The 19,539-nt window shown below is 43.1% G+C and overlaps 1 protein-coding gene across 1 annotated transcript in view; it reads right to left on the bottom strand.

Moving 5' to 3' along the window:
• The window catches only part of TEC (tec protein tyrosine kinase), a 113,862-nt gene that overhangs the window by 69,534 nt on the left and 24,789 nt on the right, over positions 1-19,539 (bottom strand). Inside the window, exon 2 of the mRNA XM_062212703.1 lies at positions 4,817-5,002. Coding sequence (XP_062068687.1) covers positions 4,817-4,954 — 138 coding nt within the window. The 5' untranslated portion in view covers positions 4,955-5,002. The remainder of the gene's footprint in view (positions 1-4,816; positions 5,003-19,539) is intronic.

Raw genomic sequence — 19,539 nt, 5'->3', positions numbered from 1 at the left:
AAAAAAAAAAAAAAAAAAGCCAGCCCAGACTCTGCTAGAGCAGAAGCCAGGAGTCAGGAACACAATCCAGGTCTCCCATATGGATGGCAGAAACTCAACTACTTGAGCCATCACCACTGCCTCCCAGGATCTGCATTAGCAGGAAGATGGGATCAGGAGCCAGAGCTGGGTCTCAAACCTAGGCTCAATGCCCACTACAAAATTTCTGATTTCTTAATTAACAATGGTTTCAAATTTATATACTACATCATTTTTTTTTTTTTACTCAACATATAGAAATCCCTCTGCTCCTGTTTTCTCACCAATATGTAGGTCATTATGCTGATTAAACTCCAGTCCTGCTTCCCAGCTTCCAACTCAAAATCACACGGAAACTCCACGGGAAGGAACATCAGGTGATCTGACCCCTGTGTCACATAGTTCCCTGACAAGAAAGCCATGTCGCTTAGGAAACTTCCAGTGCCCTTTGTTCTAGGTTATTACAAGTTAAGATCATACGGGGCTGGTGCCATGGCATACTAGGTTAATCCTCTGCCTGCAGCACTGGCATCCCATAAAGGCACTGGTTCTAGTTTCGGCTGCTCCTCTTCCAGTCCAGCTCTCTGCTGTGGTCCAGGAAGGCAGTGGAGGATGGCCCAAGTGCTTGGGCCCCTGCACCTGCATGGGAGACCAGGAAGAAACTCCTGGCTCCTGGTTTGGGATTGGCACAGCTCCGACTGTTGTGGCCATTTGGTGACTGAACCAATGGAAAGAAGACCTTTATCTCTGTCTCTCTCACTGTCTATAACTCTACCTGTCAAATAAATAAATAAATCTTAAAAAAAAAAAAAAATAAGATCATACAACATAAACGGCCAGGAAGACCTTTCTTCAGTTCATCAGACTATGCACAAACATGAACTAAATAACTAACTACCATAAGAGAAAGGAGGCCAAGCTAAAGAATGAGAGCAGAGGCAGCACTGTGGCATAGTGGGTAAAGCCACTGCCTGCAGTGCCGGCATCCCATATGGGTGTCAGTTGGAGTCCTGGCTGCTCCTCTTCCGATCCAGCTCTCTGCTATGATCTGGGAAAGCAGTGGAGAATGGACCAAGTCCTTGGGCCCCTGCACCCACATGGGAGACTTGGAAGAAGCTCCTGGCTCCTGGCTTCAGATTGGCCCAGCTCCTGCAGTTGCTGAGTAAACCACCAGATGGAAGACTCTTTCTCTCTCTCTCTCTCTCTGCCTCTGCCTCTGCCTCTCTGTAACTCTGTCTTTCAAATAAACAAATAAATATTAAAAAAAAAAAAAAAAGAATGACAGCATCTGGGACTAGGGAGATATAAGCCAGAAGATTTATCTGTGGAAAAAAGGAACTGAACATATTAACCAAATAGGAAAGACAGACAACCTTGGGGTGTTAACGGGTGAGAAGCTGGGCAGAGAGGCACAACCCAGTACTGGAAGAATTTTGGTTATTTCAAGAATTCTGGCTCATAGCTTAAAAATCCTAATATTTGACTACTGGCAACTATTTATATATATATATATATATATATATATATATATATATATATATATTCACAGGCAGAGTGGATAGTGAGAGAGAGAGACAGAGAGAAAGGTCTTCCTTTGCCGTTGGTTCACCCTCCAATGGCTGCCACGGCCGGCGCGCTACGGCCGGCACACCGCACTGATCTGAAGGCAGGAGCCAGGTGCTTCTCCTGGTCTCCCATGAGGGTACAGGGCCCAAGCACTTGGGCCATCCTCCACTGCACTCCTGGGCCACAGCAGAGAGCAGGCCTGGAAGAGGGGCAACCGGGACAGAATCCGGCGCCCTGACCGGGACTAGAACCTGGTGTGCCGGCGCTGTTAGGCGGAGGATTAGCCTGTTGAGCCACGGCACCAGCCATCAACTATTTATATTTAACAGGAATCAAACAAACATGCAAGCATTTCAAGCCATAAGTATGTCAGTGAAGGCCAAACAATAAGAGAAAACAATCTTCAGGGATAGGCGTTTGGCCTGGTAGTTAAGATGCTGGTTAAGGCCCTCAAGTTTCATATCAGAGTGCACACATGGGCTCCTGGCTCTGGCAACTGATTCCAGCTAACGCAGACCCTGGGAGGCGGCAGTGATGCTTCAAGTAATTGGGTTCCTGCCACATACGTGGGAGACCTGGACTGAGTTCTGGCTCCCAGCTTTGGCCTCCTGGACTGGGGCCATTGCAGTCACTTGGTAAGCAAACCAGCAGACAGAAGTCTTCCTTCCTTCCTTCCTTCCTTCCTTCCTTCCTTCCTTCCTTCCTTTCTTCTTTTCTTCCATCCATCCATCCATCCATCCATCTCTCTATCTCTATCTCTATCTCTCTCCTCTCCTCTCACATAAATACTTTAAAAAAAAAAAAAAAAAAGAGGGGCAGGTGCTGTGGCTCATTTGGTTAATCCTCTGCCTGCGGCACTGGCATTCCTTATGGGTGCCAGTTCTAGTCCTGGTTGCTCCTCTTCCAGTCCAGCTCTCTGCTGTGGCCCTGGAAGGCAGTGGAGGATGGCCCTAGTGCTTGAGCTCCTGCACCACATGGGAGACCAGGAGGAAGCACCTGGCTCCTGGCTTTGGATCTGCACAGCGCGCTGGCCACAGCATGCCGGCCGTAGCGGCCATTTGGGAGGTGAACCAACAGAAGGAAGACCTTTCTCTCTGTCTCTCTCACTGTCTAACTCTGCCTGTCAAAAAAAAAAAAAAAAAAAAAAAAAAAGAACCCACAGACAGACTCAGTTCCTCATGGGAGCTGGGTGAGGGCAGGACCTTGATGAATGGAACGAGGTGCCTGCGCCTGAAGTCACAGTCCCCAGAAGAAAGATGGAATCAGACAGCAAGTGTAGGAGGCTGGGATGTTACATGACAACCTCCTCACTGTGTCCTTCCTTGTTCTCCTGTGGCTAAGGCTACGCTGAGGTGAAGACGTGGGCTGGGACCCGAGGTGGGAGGGAGCCCACTGTTCTCTTTATCCTGCTGCAGCTGAACCAGGGCACTTTTACTCTACAGAGACTGCCCTCTGAGGATTCAACCAACCTTGGGTCTAAAATATTGAAAAGAAAAAAAAAAAAAAAACCCTGCCTGTACTGAATATGAATATGTGCAGGTTTTTTCTCATCATTATTCCCTAAACAATACAAGGTCACAACTACTTACACAGCATTTACACTGTAGTAGGTAGAATAAGGAATTCAGAGCTGATCGAAAGAAAAAAAGAGGATGTCCATGGCTCATACTCAAATTTATATTATATAAGGGACTTATATAATTTTATATGTAATATAAAATCCCATCTTACATAAGGGACTTGGGCATCCCAGGATTTGGGTGTCCAAGGAGAGTCCTGGAACCAATTCCTAGAGGAAACAGAAGGATGGCTGTCTGTCTATCATCTTCCAAGTGAGTCAACAGTTGTACTATATTTTAGTAATATCAGCACATAGTTCTAAGCTGACAGATTTCTGAGGCATTTTTTCTTAGTGAAGTATATTTTACCACTTTCACTGCTATACTTCTCTCTTTTCTTAGACCTACTATACTAAATCTAAATTATAACAAACCATTAACATATAGCAAAAGTTAATCTGTTTTAGATTTTAAAATAATTCCTATTGGATCTATGAAGTTTTCAGGCTTACCCAATTAACACATATACTATACATTAATTACGTAGACAGCTCTACATAATTAAAAACATTAATATTTCTGCATACACACACACAAATATTCACACTGAATAGGATAAAGACAAAAATAGCTTTTTATGAGGCGAGGTTTTGCCACTAAAAGTTGTGGAGTTCGAGTTTCACGCAGGGTAGAGATTTAAGAATGAAAGTCTATAGTCCTAAATTAAATGAACCTGAAGAATTGCATAGGCCACAGGGACGGAGCTGAGGACCATCTGGGAGAAGTAATGCCATTCTATCTGAATTAGGGGAATTAAACCACAGAGAAATCCGTGGGATTAAAAGACAAAAACAAAACAAACAGAAAATAAGTAAAATCAACGTCTGCAGAAGGCAGGCAAGGAAAAAAGTAGAATTCAAACCAAATACCAGACTTGGCAACTGTCCACAGCATGTGGTTCCCCAGGGCCAACCCAGTTTCCAGCCACTCCCTGGAACTCAAGAACGTCTCCAGCACATGGTAGCATGGCAGGACTAGAAAATGTCACACCCAATGTGTTAGGGGGGAAAAGTGGGCCCGGAGTGATGACCCCTTCATGTGCCTCTCTAGTGGTGGAAGCAGACAGACAGTAAAGGAAAGCCAGCAGCAGGCTGGCCACGCCCCTCCCTCTACCTCAGGCCACTGACCAGGCTTGGTGGCTTCTGATTACATAAGAAGTTAAAAAAATTCGGCCTTAAGTCAACTTCAATAATGTGTTGAGTCTACCAAATCACTTAATAATGAAATACTCATACAAGCAATGGACACACACACAATTCACATGGGCTAAGGAAGACTTTGATACATAGCATGGTGGGTTCTGGGAAAAATATATATGATACACTTGATGGATTCTCTAAGGTTCTAAAATTTACAGAGAATTTAATTTTCTAACATTATTTCAAAGGCATTGCTTCAATAGGATGATATAAAATGCCTACCTATCTATACGAAATCCATCATTAACAGATTTGTGAATGATTTCAACCCATATCCCAAACTTCATCTTGCAACAAAAGAACAGATTATTAACGTCATTAACCCAAAGCTTATTCTTTAAGACAGAGAGGAAGGCAGTATTATAAGCGGAGTCAACATAGAAAGCAGCAGGGGAAGCTGTGACTGTCTCCTACCTCTGCTCGACCTTCATAGTAGGTTAACATGGACTTTGTAAGTACGAAAAGCCTCTCTTTGTAGTTTAGGGGTGACGTCTTCTTTTTCTGCTGTGATCTTTTAATAAGAATCTCTTCTAGAATAGTGTTAAAATTCATCTCGGTCTCCTGGTTACTCTTTCTCCTGCCATTGAAGATCCCAGTACTCTAAAATGAGAAAAAAAAATTGAAATATGACATTTAGACTTTTCAAGGTTGTTGCTGTTCCAAGTTACCAAAATCAGCTTTACTCACACCCCAACTGGAGTCAATCAGTGGTACTCTGTGTGCCTAGATTGAGAATGCTCAGGGCACAAAAGCTCAACCTCCTCTTCTTCCCCAGTCGCCATTCTACTCCTCCACAGCCCATCATTTCATACAAAAATCCAGTCTAGGCTCCCCATGATGTGATTCACACCTCTCAAGATCCTTTAGCTTTCCAGAACATTCTCCTGCTATGTAATTGCAGCAAACAAATATCTCAGACAGCAAAGACCCTGCATGGTTGGTTTGCACTGGCATTTGAGTTGCCTCAGGATCTCAGTACACAAAATAGATGACCATACAGGCACAGTAGACTCCTGAACAAAACGAATGACCACAGCGCTGGGCACAATTCACAGTCTAGCCCTAATAAGGATGTAATTTCCATAAGAGTCCTAGTCACCAGAGCCACAGGGATGTTCTCTGATGTCTACACTACCATGCTCCACAGTTCTCTTGCCCATGGCTCCTGTCTAAATCACAAGAGAAAATGAAAGCCACCCAGTCACAGCTAACCTATCATAGGTGAGAGTCCATCTGGCCGGGAAGGTCCCCACCTCTATGAAGCCCGTATCTCCAGGGTACTCACAGCCAGACTAAGCCTACAGTCAGCATAAAGCTTCCCAGTGCCTTCTTAGAGTTCTTTTTTTTTTTTTTTTTTAGACTTATTTATTTATTTGAAAGTTAGAGTTACACAGAGAAGGAGAGGCAGAGAGAGACAGGTCTTCCATTCTCTGGTTCACTCCCCAGTTGGCCGCAACAGCCGGAGCTGTGCCAATCCAAAGCCAGGAGCCAGGAGCTTCTTCTGGGTCTTCCCACGCTGGTGTAGGGGCCCAAGGATTTGGGTCATCCTCTACTGCTTTCCCAGACCATAGCAGAGAACTGGATCAGAAGTGGAGCAGCCAGGTCTTGAACTGGCACCCATATGTGATGCTGGCACTGCAGGCAGCAGCTTTACCCACCAGGCCACAGTGCTGACCCCTTAGAGTTCTTATAAATGCAAGAAAGCCAAGGATAACCAAACCATTGAAGAAAAGATTCTAATGAATTCAAGATCAAATAACAAACGGGAAAAAAACAACCTGGAGGAAACAAAGACTGCACGGTAAAAAGAGAATGCTAAAAAAAAAAAAAATTAAAATAAAAAAATTAATCACAACTCAATAAAATAAAAACAAAACAGACAAAATAAGCAAGAGAACCAAAAAAAGAGGAGCTAACAGAAGTCAAAAATCAGGGAACAGGCATTTAGTCTAACAGTTAAGATGCCCACATCCCACACTACAGTACCTAGGTTCAATTCCAAGTTCTGACCCATGACTTGCCACTTCCTGCTAATGCAGATCCTGAGAGGCAGCAGTGATGATCCAAGTAATTGGGTTCCTGTCACCCATGTGCAAATCTGAATTGAGTTCCCAGCTCCTGGCTTTTGCTCCAGCCCAGCCCCAACCCTTGAAGGCATTTGAGAAGTGAACCATGGGATGGGAGTTCTTTATTCTCTTTCTGTCTCTCTTTCACTCTATGACTCTATCTATAGCGCTCTGCTTCAATCCCCATCTCTCTGCTTCTCAAATAAATATTTTTTAAAAGAAATCAAAAATAAGAAAGAAATAAAAATCTCAGTAGAATAATTAGAATACAAAGTTGAGGAAAGCTCCCAAAACTTAAAGCAAAAATTCAAGTAGAAAAATAAGAGTTGGAAAGAAAATATAATAAAATCTGAAGACCTACCCAGAAGTTCGGCATCTGGAAAGTATAAGTTCCAGAAGGAAACAGGGTGAGAAAACAATTAAAGACATTTTAAAAATTTCCCCAAACTAAAGGTTATATCCAAACTGAAACAAAACCAAGTCAAGGCACAGCTCATAAAATTTCAAAACCATGAGGATAAACAGAAGACTTAGCAAGCTTAAAAGCAGGTCAGTTTCAGGGCAGCAATTTGACCTAGGGATCAAAATGCCCACGTCCCACATCAGAATGCCGGAGTTCACTTCCGGACTCCAGCTTCTGGCTCCAGTTTGCCACCAATGCAAACCTGGGTGATACTGGTGATGGCTCAAGTAACTGGGTTCTTGCCACCCATACAGGAAACCTGGATTGCATTCCCAGCTCCTGGCTCTGGCCCTGGCCCAGCCCCAGCCACTGCAAGCATTTGGGGAATGAATCAGCAGATGGGAACTCAATCTATCTTTATCTCTGCCTCTCACGTAAATTTTAGTATTTTTAAGTCAGTTTCATAGAAAGGATCAAAATCTGTACTAGCTAGCAATCATCAAGGGTAACACTGAAAATTGAAAATAATAGAGAAAATTTCAGAAGAAAACTGACTTCTAATCAAAATTTTAAATTCAAAGTATTGATGAAATAGCAGGAAAATAAAGACATGTTTTCCAAATATGCAAGGCTTTAAAAGTCTTAACTCATATTAACTCTACCAAAATAAAGCAATAACTAAAAAGCAAAAACAAGAGTTCCAGCACCACAGAGAGGTAAGACTTCCCCCATGACAGTCAAGGGATCCAAGCTGAGTGACACTCAGCAACAGGCTCAGAGAGCAACGGGTCCAAACCGGATCAGGTTGGAAGGTTCTTGAGAAGAATTCTTCTAGGAGATGAAACTGAATGTATAGGGAAAAAATTTACAATAGACTAGTAAAATTTAGCCAACCTAGGAAAATAAAACAATTTCATGGAAAACAAAACATTGTGTCAAAAAGGAAAAAGAACCACAGTATGCTACAGAGTCCAGCCATAAATACATCTAATGCAGCATAATAAAGTAAATAATAATAATCTTACTAGTAATATAAACATGGGGGGGGGTAAGTACATTGTGAAAGACAGCTACATCATCAGTTATAGTAGCAGCAACAGTAGGGGAAGTCACTAGTTAACACCTAAAAAACAAGAAGTAGCAATGTAAGCGTATTACTTCGAAGTTGTCAGAAGACAAAATTACAGCAAATCTAGTTATAGATCTGGTAGGTTTTGATTCATTTTTCAAGAAAGGGGCAGCCCCCATTCTGTAAGGAGAAACAAGAGCTCCCACCGGTGATGTAGAGCCAGCGGTCGGGAACAACTCTTCATAACGGTTAAAACGGGGTTTACTTCCTGATGACACCGACCCATGTAGACTGGAATCTCTCCTCTTCAGGAAAACCTGGTCTGTTTTAGGAATCTGTACCTATTTCCTTAAAGTTTCAGTTTGGTTATGCAGCATTCAGCATGTGCAGCTTCATTTTGGTTCGGTCTACTCTGGGGTACAAGGCAAGAGCTGAGTTCAAAGACATGGTCTCCCATGATTTTTGTTTAAGAAGACACAATGGCACTAAAAAGTTTGAAAAAACAAAACTGAAAATCAGAAAAGTATTGGAGGTTACCAATGTAAAGGTATAAATTCTTTGCTTAAAAAAAGATTTATTTTATTTGAAAGGCAGAATTAGAGAGAGACAGAGAGACAGAAAGAGTTCCATCCACTGGTTCACCCCTCAAATGGCCGCAACAGCCCGAGCTGGGCCAGGCCGAAGCCAGGAGCGTCCTCCAGGTTTCCCATGTGGGTACAGGGGCCTAAGCACTTGGGCCATCTTCCACTGCTTTCCCAGATGATTAGCAGGGGGCTGGATCTGAAGTGGAGCAACTCAGACTCAAATCAGCACCCATATGGGATGCCGGCATCAGAGGCAGCAGTTTAACCAGCTACTCTATGGAGCCAACCCCAGGGCATATATTGTTTACTCTCTTCCCCTAAACTCTATTAAAATCATAAAACACAAAAACCAGAAGAAGATAATCCCATCTTCTTTTTTTTAAGATGTATTTATTTATTTGAAAGTCAGAGTTACATAGAGAGAAAAGAGAGATGAGAGAGGAGAGAGGAGAGAGAGAGAGAGAGAGGTCTTTCATCTGTTGGTTCACTCCCCAACTGGCCGCAACGGCCAGAGCTGCGCTGATCCGAAGCCAGGAGCCAGGAGCCTCCTCCAGGTCTCCCATGCAGGTGCAGGGGCCCAAGGACTTGGGCTGTTTTGTACTGCTTTACCAGGCCATAGCAGAGAGCTGGATAGGAAGTAGAGCAGCCGGGTCTTGAACCAGCGCCCATATGAGATGCCGGTGCTTCAGGCCAGGACGTAAACTCGCTGTGCCACAGCGCCGGCCCCAATATTCCCATCTTCAATGAAACCAAGACAGCCTTTAGCCCCCAACTACAAACTATGAAATACTCATCTGACAAATACTGAGAAATCTGGACCAAACTAGGGAGGAGGCTGCAGGGCAGACTGTCCTAAAAGTATAAAAACATCATTGTAGGGGCTGGGGCTGTGGTACAGTAGGATAAGCCTCTACTTGTGGTGCCAGCATCCCATATGGGTGCTGATTCTAGTTCTAGGTGCTCCTTTTCCAATCCAGCTCTCTCTATGGCCTGCAAAAGCAATAGAAGATGGCCCAAGCACTTGGGCCCCTGCACCAGCATGGAAGACCCGGAAGAAGCTCCTGGCTCCTGGCTTTGGATCAGCTCAGCTCCGGCCGTTGTGGCCATTTGGGGAGTGAACCAGCAGATGGAAGAGCTCTCTCTACGTCTCTCTCTCTCTCTCTCTCACTGTAACTCTACCTCTCAAATAAATTTAAAAAAAAAAATCATTGTCCTAAAAGGTTAATCCAATGACATGTTCATAAGATCAGAGGAATAAGCAGACCACAGGAGAAGCAGGAAGTATTCCTACAGAAATATCTTTACACAGAAAAATAATTAAAATTATTATGATTACTATAATTAAACTTCGATTATTTACTATGTGTTGGCAATGCTTCAACCTCTCAAGCACTTGAGACTGTATTAAATCATTCGCCCTCTCATCATCCTTCTCAAGTAGGTACCATATGACCTACATTCTACATGTCCCAAAGCAAAACTAAGAGCCAGCTTCTAATCCAGGCACTCTAACCGCAGAGCCCACGCTGCTCAATACGCTGCAGGACCTGTTAGTGGAAGGGAAAAAGTGAAAGAAAAGGCTTAATGAGGTGCCACCTTCAGCATATGGTTCGAGGAGATTGCTAAAGGCAACTGAATTCCAACTCCAGCTGTCAACAGAGACAGCTTCAACTCATCACCAGGAGCCACAGCAACCTGAAGGCAAACGTCCTCTCTAAACAAGGATTCTATATGAGAAAAACCATTACCAACACAGGCTTACAAATATCTTTTTTTTTTTTAATTTGACAGTAGAGTTATAGACAGTGAAAGAGAGAGAGAGAGAGAGAGAGAGAGAGAGAGAGAGAGAGAATGGTCTTCCCTCCGTTGGTTCACTCCCCAAATGGCCATTGTGCCAATCCAAAGCCAGGAGCCAGGTGCTTCTTCCTGGTCTCCCATGTGGGGAAAGAGCCCAAGCACTTAGGCCATCCTCCACTGCCTTCCAGGCCACAGCAGAGAGCTGGACTGGAAGAGGGGCAACCAAGACTAGAACCCAGGACCCATATGGGATGCCAGCACCGCAGGTGGAGGATTAACCAAGTGAGCCATGGCACCAGCCCCACAAATATCTTCTTTAAATACAACTCAAAACTACAACCCAAACCACCAAAAAGTATATGCTTTGTCCAACACTGTAAATCTAAGCCTGAGACTAATGGTTCTTACTTCCACGGTCTGGCAATTTTTGTCAACAGATCTCAGAACCTTTTTCATCATGAAAAATTCTGCCTGAGGCCGGCGCCGTGGCTCAACAGGCTAATCCTCCGCCTTGCGGCGCCGGCACACCGGGTTCTAGTCCCGGTCGGGGCACCGATCCTGTCCCGGTTGCCCCTCTTCCAGGCCAGCTCTCTGCTGTGGCCAGGGAGTGCAGTGGAGGATGGCCCAAGTGTTTGGGCTCTGCACCCCATGGGAGACCAGGATAAGCACCTGGCTCCTGCCATCGGAACAGCACGGTGCGCCGGCCGCAGCGCGCTACCGCGGCGGCCATTGGAGGGTGAACCAACGGCAAAAGGAAGACCTTTCTCTCTGTCTCTCTCTCTCTCACTGTCCACTCTGCCTGTCAAAAAAAAAAATAAAATAAAATAAAAAAAATAAAAAATAAATAATAAAAAAAAAAATTCTGCCTGAAAATAATGAAAAAAATTTAATAGACAAATGGCCTTTAGCACAGCTTTTTTACAATAGGACTTCCCATACACAATATTCTTTATCAAGGGGACAGAGGTGCTGAGAAGGAAGAAAACAAAGGTTATTGTGAGTTGCCAAATGATATGATTGGATGGGGTATGGTTAGTACAGGAACAATGGGCCTGGTTAACAGGGCACAGAAAGGATGAAATTCTTACAGGAACAAGCAAAGAATGATGTGGGCAGTTGAAAATCTCATCTTATTAGGTTAAGCTACATGCTATATATTTCCAATATCCAGCAATATCTTACTTATGGAATCAGCAATAGGATATGCAGTCACCCCCTCTTATTCACAGAAGATATATGCTAATAGTTCCAGTGGATGCTTGAAATCATGAATAGTACCAAACCCTCTATATAATATGTCTTTTTCTGACAGAAGAAATGGTAGGGGACAGAATTGTGGCACAGTGTGTTAAGCCACTGCCTCCAATGCTGGTATCCCATATGAGTGCAGGTTCAAGTTCTGGCAGTCCCACTGCTGGTCCAGCTCCCTGCTAATGTGCTTGGAAACACAGCAGAAGATGGCCCAAGTACTTGAACCCCTGACACACATGTGGGTGACCCGCAGGTAGTTCCAGGCTCTTGACTTCAGCCTGGTCCAGCTGGAACTGTTATGGCCATCTGGGAAGTGAACCAGTAGGATAGAAGCTCTCGCCTTCTCTCTCTCTCTGTCTCTCCTCTCTCTCTGTAACTCTACCTTTTAAACAAGTAAATAAACTTTTTTTTTTAAAAAAAGGAAATGTTATTATATACTTAGGATAAATCATACTTTCTACATTAGAACATATTGCCTTATTACATATGTCATCACAGACTTATGATAGTGTTATCTTATTTAAAACTTTAAGAAATTGAGCCCATTAAACATCAGACTGACATTTATTTGCAATATCAAATGCTGTCAACAGTATCTGTAGGTTTTCCATCCAAAAGTACCTACAATGTGGAACTATTATGAAAAGACAAATCTTACCACACACTCTAAGGCAATTCGCACTCTTGGCTTAAGGCTCAATTCTTTTAAAGGGGAATTAATAACAGAAATACAACAAAATAAAAAATGCTAGGATGACTTCAATCAGAATAAAGCATATATTTGGGTCAAGTGTTTAGCCTATCAGTTAAGACTCCCATGTCCCATAATGGAGTGCTTAAGTTTGATTCCCAGCTCTATATAATTCCAATTCCAGCAAACCTTAAGAAGCATTGGTAATGGTTCAAGTAATTGCACTCATTGTTCCAAAACCTACAAGGGAAACCAGGATTGAGTTTCCAGCTCCCAGTGTCAGCCCTGCCCAGCCCCAGCCTTTGTCATCATTTGGGGAGTGAACAGGCGAACAGGAGCTTTCTCTCTGTCTCTACTTCTCCAAATAAATATAAATATATATATGTATATATATATTTAACATTACACATTGGCACTATTCCAAGATTAGGCAACATTTTAGAGCTCAGAAGAAAGTAAGATGATAGCCCTCTGAGTACCAGATATACTAAATAAAGCCACACTGTGATAACTTGCATTTCCTTAAAGTCTTAAATTTTGTTTCTCCTTTCAGGTAGTTGATATGTGGTAGACTACAAAGTTTTGCATATTCATCTGCTAACCTACATACTGAAGCTGGACGTGGTAAGTGATCTAAGCACTAAGATACCTAGTGAAAACCTTATCATTCAGTACCAACTGCATCTAAAGAAAGGATCAGAGGAGACCTCTTGGGATGAAAGGCAAAAGTTAGGCAGACTAGCTGATTCATCTTATCATCTTATCTCTAATGATAATGTTCCCAGAGGCCACCATATGGTAGGTGATGGTGGCATTGCATTAAGGGGCAGATGAATCTAGAAACGGATTGAAAGGTGCTGCCCTGGGAACAGTTGTTTTTTCCTGTCCATATAATATAAACATAGGCATTGATTCAACATGCACTCCATCAAGACAAGTTTGGGTCTCACACTGCAAGTCTTCATGGTGGTCTTTGGCTGTGACTGGGATGGGTGCCATCCCTTTGGTTAAAAGGCAGAAGAAAAAAAAAGAGTAATGGATGGAGAAAGATGCTTTAAAAAGAAACCATTAAAAAAAAGGAAGAAAGAAAGAAACCATGTGTAATACCTTCAAGAATCTGATAAACATTTACTACATGGGAGATTCATAGTTAACTGGTTCCAGAGAGATGCAAGTCATCCAATCAGCTGACCACTTAGAAACCCTTATCACATTGCTAGGTTCTGCTGCGTTGCTCTCTCTCCACTGCAACAGTCAACAATACACTTGCAAGTGAAATATCAAACGTTCAAAACATGAGAGTTTACAAGAAATCCACAATAATAATATTGGAGAACTAACCAAAGCTACTCAATGCCACTGGTATATAAGAATCTTGCTGTAAGTTGGCAATTTAAAAAAAAATTCATACACACACACACACACACACCTGTACCAAAAGAGAACACAGAAGGATTTATAATTAAAATATTAAGACACATTGTGGCAGATGGCTTTTAGCCCCCTCCCACTATCACCCCCCACCCCCCACGCATCTACCCATCTTCCTTCTCCCCTTCTTCCTAGATGTATGAGCTAGAAATTGTATTTCCCAGCTGCCTTTGCAGGTAGCTGTGACTATTTGCCTAAATTAAGATAAAAAAGACATGTGTAGAAATGATACTTGTTTCTTCTGGGTTGTTTCTATTTAAAGCCAAGCTATTTTGGGGCCCAGTGTTGTCACAAGTGGGTAAAGCCACTGCCTACAACACCGGTATCCTATATAGGTGCTTGTTTGAGTCCTGGCTGCTCCACTTTTAATCCAGTACCTTGCTAATTGCCTGGGAAGAGCAGCAGAAGATGGTTCAACTGCTTGGGCCCCTGCCACTACATGGGAAACCTGGATGAAGCTCCTGGTTTGAAGCTTCTGGTTTCTCCCTGGCTTAGTCCTGGCCATTGCAGCCATCTGGAGAATGAACCAGCAGATGAAAAGATCAATTTCTCTCTATCTCTCCCTCTCTCTCTAACTCTTTCAAAAATAAATTAATTAAAAATTTTTTTGTAAATAATAAAAAAAAAGTCAAGCTATTTTCTCTGGCTTTAGGTCATTCTCCACCTTCTCACCAGCTAGAAAGTGCAAATGGCAGACTCAACTTTGCACAGGGTATACAAGGCATGAGCAGTGGAAGAGGGAGGAAAAAGATGAAACTTGGTCCCTAACAACTCCACACAGCAGGGCCACCCCTGCAGCCAACGCCAGCTAATCTAGCCCATGAGAGAGAAATAAGCTTACAGTCTAATTTAGAAACTACATGATTTCTCTGTTATAGTGGCTTGTCCTTTATTCTATCTAATAGGGACCTGCCTGTAAAACCTGATAAAGCTTTCTAGTGGTTTTGGAAAACATGACTCTCTTCAGGATAGTGCTGAATTTTTTTTTAATGTAAAATGAAGGAAGGAAAAATTTTAACATCTATCTTCCTCAGAAAAATGTTAATAAAATTAATATTTAATTTACCCTTTAAGAATTAACATTTATAATCTAAATGGTGCTAAGTATAAGCTAAAATAAGCCTAGCTTTTACCTTTTTTTTTCTTTCAGGAAAAATTCTGAATCATATTGTTTTGTTTTCTTTACTATTTACTATGAAATGTAAGTCGAATCATTTAAGATGGCAATATTCTAGCTCCAGTTCTCCTCAGATGAGAGAATTTATGATATAAAATAAATACTGCTCTTTCTATTTTTGGACTTCAGAGGAAAACAATAAAAGTGAAACAAAACAGGAATAACAAGTTTCTCAAGTGGGTTAAGTGATTTTCAGCACCTTTTACCAGAAGAAAAGTACTTGAAAATTGCAAGTTTATACAGTGTAAAATAATCAAATACTAATGTGTGGTCCTTGGCTACAGTATTCTAACTTGTTTTTAATAAGAAATGTTCATCTGTGTCTACATACTCTCTCATATTGCTTAAAACAGGAATAAAGAATCCAAGTCATTATATTTTTTACAAATGAGAAATTTTCTTCAAAATATGTCAAGAACAAAGAGAGAGATTGAAATAGAGGAGGGATAGATTTTTTTTAGATGTCCTTTCTTTTTTATTTTATATTTTATTTTATTTGTATGTAGGGATAGATAATCAAAGTCCTAAGAGATGTCTCAATCAGCTAGATGGTATGAGACACCTGTGGCAACTTAAATACTAGCTGGACATTGATGATATTAAGGTTGCTTGGCAAGATATGTTTGAGGGAGGCCAGTGTTGTGGCACAGAGGGTTAAGCCACCAAGTGTGATGTCAGCATCCCATATGGGCACCAGTTTGAGATCATTCTGATCCAGCTCCCTGATAATGCACCTGGGAAAACAGCAAAAGAGCCCAAATGCTTGGGCTCCCACTATCCCAAGTGGGAGGCCTGGATGGAGTCCCTGGCTCCTGGCTTCAGCCTAGTCCAGCCCCCCGGATGCTGCAGTAATCAGAAGATGCAAGATCTCTCTCCATCTCTCTGTCTCTCCCTCTCTCTCTCTGTAACTCTGACTTTCAAATAAGTAAATAATTTTTTTTAAAAAGATGTGTTTGATGATGTGTCAGGTTTTCGGGATTTGTTCATATGTGTACATGTATGTCTTTGTATGATAACAATATAATGACTATATTTTTAAGAATTCTTACCTTTTAGAGATATATATGGAAAAATCTACAGGTTGCTTCATTACCTGGTAAAGTGTACGTGGAAGTAGAGACAAATCAAATCATTCATGAGTTGATACCTGCTGAAGCTGAGTGATGAGTGCAGGGTGCCACTTAGGTGATCCTATTTTTGTTTATGTTTGAAATTTTCCATATTGAAAAGATTTTTTTAAATATATTTCATGGAGTAACATGGTTCCTTCTGTCCCCCTCATCTAATACTTTGAAATTGGTAAGAAAGAAAACAGAATAGAAAGGAAGAAGAAAAGGGAGGGAGGAAAAAAAAAAAAAAAACCAAGGCAGGGCAGGTGTGTGGCAAAGCAGTTAAGTCTCTGGGACACCTGCACCCCAAATGTGAGTGCCTGGGTTCAAGTCCTTGCTCCACATTCAATTCCAGCTTCCTACTGTGTGCACCCGTAGAGGCAGCAGGTGATAACTCAAGTATTTGGGTCTCTGCCACCATATGGGAGACCCAGGCTGAATTCCAGGCTCCTGGCTGCAGCCTGGCCCCACCCTGGCCATTGGAGACATTTGGGGAGTGAACCAGCAGATGGAGATCTCTGTCCGTCTGTGTCCCTCTACGTTTCAAATTAAATAAATAAATACACAAAATTTTTTTAAAGTTTTAAGAAAAAAAGCAAGGCAGACAAGAGGAGAAAAAGGTGAGTGGGATCCTGCAAGGCTCATTGCTACCAACATCCCTACCTCTTCATGAATGTTCTTTCAGCGGTTGCAATGATCGCTGTGAACCAGCTGAACTTCACAATAATGGAGAGTGACACGGCCTCTTCTCTGACAAACAGGAATATGTGGCTTCTCGCCACCAAAAATAAAAACCACAGTCTAATGCAACATGTGTCCTTGTGATAACCCCTCTTTCCTTCCCTTTCCCCTGTTCCAATTTCATGGAAGCTGAAGTTTGCTTTTCAAGTCCAAAGTATGAGAAAAGGACAATTCTGTACAAAGTACCACAGCACAGTGGGCGATCAGGCGAAGTGAGTGCAAATATCCCAAGTGCAGTGCTTTTGCGAAAGAATCCATGGGAAGAGCACAAAGATTAGAAATTACAGAGCATAGGACAACAAGAAGGCAAATTTGACCAGAAAGGTGTTTACTCTTATTTCTAGGTCGTATGGGGCTCGGTTAGTGATGATTTTCTCCGGGGCCAGCGCTGTGGCGTAGCGGGTAAAGCTGCCGCCTGCAGTGCTGGCATCCCATATGGGTGCCTGATCTCTAAGAGGAAAAAATAAACCAATAAAAAGCTAATTTCTAGAAAACATTCTCATATATCTTTTTCAACAAATAAAAATTATAAGCTACATTGAAAAAAATGCTATAGGGATCAGGCTCTCTTGGCCTGGTGGTTAAGACATCCCCATCTCACAACAGAGTACTGGGTTTTGTTTTTTTTGTTTTTTGTTTTTTTTTTAAATTTGACAGGTAGAGTTATAGACAGTGAGAGAAACAGAAAGGTCTTCCTTCCATTGGCTCACTCCCCAAATGGCCACTATCGCCAGCACTGCACTGATCTGAAGCCAGGAGCCAGGTGCTTCTTCATGGTCTCCAAAGAGGATGCAGGGGCCCAAGCACTTGGGTCATCCTCCACTGCCCTCCTGGGCCACAGCAGAGAGCTGGACTGGAAGAGGGGCAGCCGGGACTAGAACCCGGCACCCATATGGGATGCCGGCACCGCAGGCAGAGGATTAACCAAGTGAGCCACGGCACCAGCCCCGGGTACTGGGTTTCATACCCAGCTCTGGCTCCTAACCTCAACTTCCTGTCAGTGCAGTCCCAGGGAGGCAGTGTTGATGACTCTAGTAATTCAGTTCCTGCCATCCGCATGGAAGATCTGCACTGAGTTGGCCCAGCCCCAGCCAGGGGAGGCATTTAGGAAGTAAACCAACAGATGGGAACACACCTGCTTGCTCCCTCACTCTCCCTCCCTCTCCCTCTTTCTCTCTCTCCCTCTCTTACTCCGCCTCCCAATTTTGTTTAATGTCATGATTATAAGCCACAGTCTAACTACTATTTGGATAGTGTCCAGACACATTTTCATATGTCCTACCTATAATGAAGTACATTGACAAAGTACTTTTCTGTCCTTCTCTCTATCCATTGTTGTAATTAGTCCAGTGTTTAAAACAAAATCACTCCAAGTTCACTGATACTCCTCCCATGAAGAGTTAAGGTCTATGTTTCCTCACCTTGAATCTGAGAGGGCTTGTGGCTCCTCTGACTGAAACAGTACAACAGAACTGATACTATGTGACCTTGGACTCCAGGTCGTAGAAAGCCAATTAGCTCTGCCTGGTTCCCATGGGTTAGTCATAACCAGGTTTCTCTGGTTATCTGGATGGTTCCTCTTGGAAGCCAGCCATCATACAGAAAGAAGCCCCTGCCGAATAGATAACCCAAATGGAGGTGTCCAGTGGCGAATTCCAGCTGAGCCCAGCCTTTAAGTCACGCCAGCACAGAAGCCAGACATCCAGGTGAGAACACTCCAGACGGCTCCAGCCCCCAGTCCTTTAAGTCATTCCCAGCCACGGAAGTTTTCTGAAGTAGGAGCCAGACTCTGTAGAGGTGAAACAAGACATCTCTACTGTGCACTATCTCAGCCTGCAGAATGTATGAACTGGTTACTTCTGTGTGCCGAAAATTTGGGGTGTGTTTTACATGGCACTAGATAAACAACCAAGACATGTTCATACACTAAAGTATTCCTGACTACATCACTCTTACTTCATTCACCTTTAACCCCTGTCAACTTTCTTCCCACCCCAAATATTTCCTCTCTCTCACCCACCCATCCTTTTACCGTGTTCAGGTCATGAGCCAAGTTGTCCATAGGAGCAGTTTCCAACATTCATGTATTTACTCATTCTGTCATTTACACATAGCTATCATGTATCAAGAAAAATACATGGGGGATTGGCGCTGTAATGTAGCAGGTAAAGCCGCCGCCTGCAGTGCTGGCATCCCATATGGATGCTGGTTCATGTCCCGGCTGCTCCCTCCCAATCCAGCTCCCTGCTGTGCCCTGGGAAAGCAGCAGAAGATGGCCCAAGTGCTCGAGGCCCTGCACCCAACTCAGCTCCAGCTGTTGCAGCCATTAGGGGAGTGAACCAGAGGACGGATGACCTCTCTCTCTCTGCCTCTGCCTCTCTGTAGCTCTGCATTTCACAGATAAAATATATCTTTAGAAAGAAAAACACATGAGACATTCAGGTGGTTACAAAGATGAACAAGATAGGATCTTTAGAGAAGCATGGGAGTTACTCAAAAACAAATAGCAGGAGCTGGCATTTAGCACAGCGGTTCAGTCACCCACATCCCACTCTGGAGCGCCTCTCTCTGAGTCTCAGCTTGGGCTTCCTGACACGGACACTAGAGGCAGTGGTGATGGCTCAGGTAACTGGGTTTTCACCTCCTACGGGGGAGACCTGGACTGAGTTCTCACCTCCTGGCTCTGGCCCCAGCTCAGCCCTGACCCAGCACCAGACATTTCAGGCATTTGAAGAGTGACAAGAGCTTTCTGTCTCCTTCTCACCCTCTCTCTTCCTCTGTCTCTATGCCTCTCAAAAAAAAAAAAAAAAAAAAAGGC

This window comes from Lepus europaeus, chromosome 16, assembly GCF_033115175.1.
Source record: "Lepus europaeus isolate LE1 chromosome 16, mLepTim1.pri, whole genome shotgun sequence".
Taxonomy (NCBI): Eukaryota; Metazoa; Chordata; class Mammalia; order Lagomorpha; family Leporidae; genus Lepus; species Lepus europaeus.
Note: the sequence above shows the minus strand (reverse complement) of the source record. Positions and strands in the feature narration are given on the sequence as shown.